At 37.4% G+C, this 4,600-nt stretch overlaps 1 protein-coding gene across 1 annotated transcript; it reads right to left on the bottom strand.

Moving 5' to 3' along the window:
- Positions 1–1,549: 1,549 nt before the first annotated feature.
- Positions 1,550–3,436, bottom strand: LOC128242951 (trichohyalin-like). The gene has a single exon (XM_052960402.1). The coding sequence runs from the start codon at positions 3,434–3,436 to the stop codon at positions 1,550–1,552; it is 1,887 nt and encodes a 628-aa protein (XP_052816362.1).
- Positions 3,437–4,600: the final 1,164 nt, after the last annotated feature.

The following is a 4,600-nucleotide window of genomic DNA, read 5'->3' as shown; positions in this document are numbered from 1 at the left end:
TGGCTATCGATGTCCTGACTGAAGATGATGATATCGTCCAGATAGATTAGGCAGTCTTTCAAGTTGAGGTCTCCCATGCAGCGTTCCATAAGGCGTTGGAACGTCGCTGGCGCATTACAGAGGCCGAAAGGCATACGGTTCGCCTCATAGAATCCTAGACCCCAAACTTGAAAAGCTGTCTTCTCTTTATCATCTTCTTCAAGTTCCACTTGCCAGTAACCTGACTTGAGGTCAAGTTTAGAAAAATACTTCGCTCCCGACAACATATGTAGTGTGTCTTCGACGCGTGGAAGTGCGTAGGCATCCTTCTTGGTGCGGGAGTTGAGTTTCCGGAAGTCGATGCAAAATCGGATGGTGCCATCCTTCTTCCGAACGATCACGACGTTGGACGAAAAGGGGCTGCTTGATTCTCTGATCGCACCCATATCCAACATGTCTTGCAGGTGGTGTTTCACTTCCTGGAATAGTGAAGGAGGTACTCTTCTACACGCCTCTTTGAAAGGTTCTGGATTCGTCAGTACTATTCGATGTTTCACTGCTGATGTGTTTCCTAGATCGAGTGATGTTTTGGGAAATATCGACTCCCACTTGTCGAATAACTTTAATACCCTTTCCTTTTGCTCTTTAGATAAAGGAGAATCATTCATGTCAACGCCGTATTTGACCTTTATTTCACACTTTGTTTCATTATCTATGTTTTCTTTTTCAGGTGCGGTTTGCTGATGGACAGAGGCGGAGGGAACTTCAGAGGTAAGTATCTCATTTTCTTTTTCATGTTCTTCGGCGTCTTTCTTCTTTTCAAAAATTGGTGCTGATCTAAGCACTTTCACCTCTTGTAATTGACAGATAGGCGTCTTAGCCTTGATTTTCAAAACCTTTGCTGAAAGGTTACACACACGTACAGGCACTCTTGTAGTTTTTCCTGGGTTACTAAGTGTAACAACTCTTGGACCTATAGTGGGTTTATCTGGACCTGCATTATCGAAGTTCTCTGTTACAGCAGATTCTATCTCTGATGTTTTTCGTACCAAACCTGTAACAGTTCTCACTTCCATCGGCTGTAATAAAAAATCTTTGGTAGCCTTAACTACTCCGACACTAGAACAACACGACATTTCAAAGGCCATGCTCCATTCATCAGGAATGTCGTCTACATTCTCGCATTTACACCACACGGCACATTCACGAATAACATTCATGCCAACTATTGCAGGTACTTTTCTGTTATACTCTGTGCTTTTAACAATGAGCAGAGGTATTGTTAATGGTGGCATATCAGTGTTAGGTAAACTAACGTTGGCCTCAATGTAACCACTATATGGTATCTGTTGACCATTTGCTCCTGTAACGTTCAATTCAAACTCATCTAGGCCTTTCAATTTAGGCTTTTCATTCATGGACAAATAAAACTCTTCTGATAGTGTACTTATCATAGATCCCGTGTCTATCAACGCTTTAACTATCTGCCCTTCTATTTCAACAAAGTTCTCATTCGACTTCCCTACTAATCTCTCATGTAAGTTATTCTTTGAATTTCTGATGGGGCTATCTACTTTTTCGCTTCCATCGTGCCCCCCGATGAAAGCTTCTTCTCGTTTAAAGACTTCTCATTCTGCTCTGGTCCTTTTTCTGTTTCCTTGTTCTGCTCTTCTTTCCCATCGTCACTTCTACCTCTGAATCCTCTATTTCCACCTCTGTACCCTCCTCTAAAGGGTCTTCTGAAGTTACTGTTGTAATTATTTCCTCTATAACTAGTACTTTGCCCTTTCAACCTTTTCATTTCTATCTCCATGGATTTCAATCTTTCTAAGAGTTCTTTCATTCCACTTTCATCCCTTATCTGATTTACAGATGCACTACGCGTATTCTCTTCTCTGACTTCACAATTATCTTCCTCTTCTTCTGACCTAGCCTTTCTCCTTAAACATTCAAATGAGTCTTTACTTTCATATGCCACTCTAGTGGTCATTCGTAACTTTTCAGATCTCAATCCTCTCCAAAATCTTTCCTTCAACTTCTTATCTCGTTTCTCTTCATCAATTTCACCCTTTTCAACAGCCTGTTGAAACAATGTTTCTACTCTTACTCCCCAAGACGAACATGATTCTCCTTCTTTTTGCTTTGCTGAATAAAACTCCGTTACTACTCTATCACCTGTTTTCACATTACCATATACTTCTTTCAACTTATTCACTATCGTTTCAGCACTAGCAGTGGGTTTAAGAGTCAAGAGAACTTGTCTTACATCTCCTTGCAATGAGTTTCTAATTGCTTGTACTACAGCATGATCTGGATAAGCATTACTTTCTAGAATACTACAAACATCCACTTTCCACTGCTCAAAATGCTTTCCGTTAAAGTTTGGTATCTTTGGTGAACCAACTTTATACATAACGCTTTCAGCTTTATGTTCTCTACCTTTCAATCTTTCCTCTTTCTTTTTGTTTCGATCATTAAATTCAGTTTTTCTGTTATCAGCTTTATCCAGAAGCAACTGTTCTTTCTCTTTCAATAATATTAATCTATGATTCAATTCCTCTTCATGTTCTCTCCTCATTTCTAAATCTCTTTCAATTCTCTCATTTTCATTCCTTCTTTTATTCAGTTCCAACTCTTGTTGCTCTAATATTTTGATTCTTTCTACTAACTCATGTTCCGCTTTTCTCTTCATTTCCATTTCATAGTTCAATCTCTGTCTATTTTCCATCATAAATCGCTGCTTTCTATCCTCCTCCATTTGTAACTGTTTCAGTTTCAAACTTTCACGCTCATATCTACTAGACTGACTTTTAATTTCCTCTTGGTCCAATCTTAAACTTCTTATTTCAGTCTTTAAATCACGAGGACTTTCGTTTTGAACACTTTTGTGCTTTACATCTTTCATCACATCATACCTCATATCAAAATCTTTATAGCTACCTTTCAGTTTTGTTTCACTCAAATCGTCAAAGTGCCTGAGACGTTTAGCTTTTTCCATTTCTCCCCTCTCCCCGATGGAATTAGCCCTAATTCCATATTTACTCATAGGCTCGGTTGTAAGCTTCTGATCAAGCAAATCATCATCGTATCTAAGCTCTCGCAAAGTTTGCTCTAACCTTTCATAGTGATCATCAAGATATTTTAAGTTACTTTCATTTAAGTTTTCTTTCACTCTGGTTTTTGAATCCACACTTCTTTCCATGGCCCGTATCTCCATTGAAGTACTCTCGTGAAAATATTCATCAATCGTGTTCAAATCTGAGATGTCACTTAATCTATCCATTTCAATAGCATGTGCACCATGATCATATGCACCAACATAGCTTTTACTTTCACTTAAACGTCTCCTTACATCACTTTCGATATTCATTCTGTCAGGCTCAGCACTTAACTCTGTATCCCTCACTATGTTCCGACGAATCAATCTCTTTTCACGTTCACTTAACCCTTCAACCATAATTCACAATTTACACAACACTAAATGCACTTCAAACACAATAACTTTATTTCGCTGGTAATGTGTCTGTAAAATGTTAAGTTCATTAAAACACTATTCGGTCACTTAAATTCCACATAAATCCATTTGAATCACAGCACACAAAACACACAATAAAGATAATCACATACACGCAAATCAATCAATAATAATACACACAAAGCATATCAATATCAACACAATAATCAAAGTACACCGTGCAAAGTCACATAAACTAATATTTGAGACAATTAATGACTATATTAGAAACAAGGGAAGCAACTCACTATTATTGGCTATCATGATAATTTCACGTTATCTGTAGAGTTATCGTTCCTACCCACACCATAGCAATTAGTACATCATAGCACTAGTATTACTTAGAAGCTATCATTACATTTATACATACAGATTTCTGCAGAATATCTAACTACCAATTTTTTAATTTTCAACCTGTCTCTGGCCGGGGTCGAACTCATGAACTCAGGCTTACAAAGCTACCGTCTTAACCACTAGGCTATCGCTCCAGATGCTTTAAACAGATACAGGATACTACTAATTTACAACTATCGGCTAAATTTCCAGTACCTTTGTGTCGAAAGAAATCAATAATTTAAACCTCGGATACCAAATCCTTAAAATATATGTAAATTTTCCAGATATTTAAATCTGCAAACTTTTACAATATTTCAAGAGAACGCGAACTCAAAAATACCGTATGAAGGTTTCTGCGTATTTTGTATAAGTCTACCTTGCAAGGATTGTATACGCAATGATCTACTTCCAATGTAAAATCAGATATGAAATCACATTTGAAGTAAACTCAAACTTGTGATCTATTATTTGCTTTTCCACAAAAATGTCTTAATGCATGTACTTCTTACATCCAATAAGAGAAAAAAAAAATATTAAAAAAAATCAGAGAAAAAAAATGTAGAATGACAGGATTTCGAACCAAGGACCTCTAGACTGCGAGCTCTCAACGAAACCACAGGGCTATCGGGACTGATATTCAGACACAGGTAGATAAATGGATATGAATAGGTCAATGAGAGGAATGAGAAAATACAATGTAAGATTAATATGCTAGTTAGTATCGTGCAAGTGAACCTACATGCCTATTTATCAAACCTTAAGAATCTGAGG

Source organism: Mya arenaria, chromosome 8, assembly GCF_026914265.1.
Source record: "Mya arenaria isolate MELC-2E11 chromosome 8, ASM2691426v1".
Classification (NCBI taxonomy): Eukaryota; Metazoa; Mollusca; class Bivalvia; order Myida; family Myidae; genus Mya; species Mya arenaria.
This window is presented reverse-complemented; position numbering and strand designations above follow the sequence as displayed.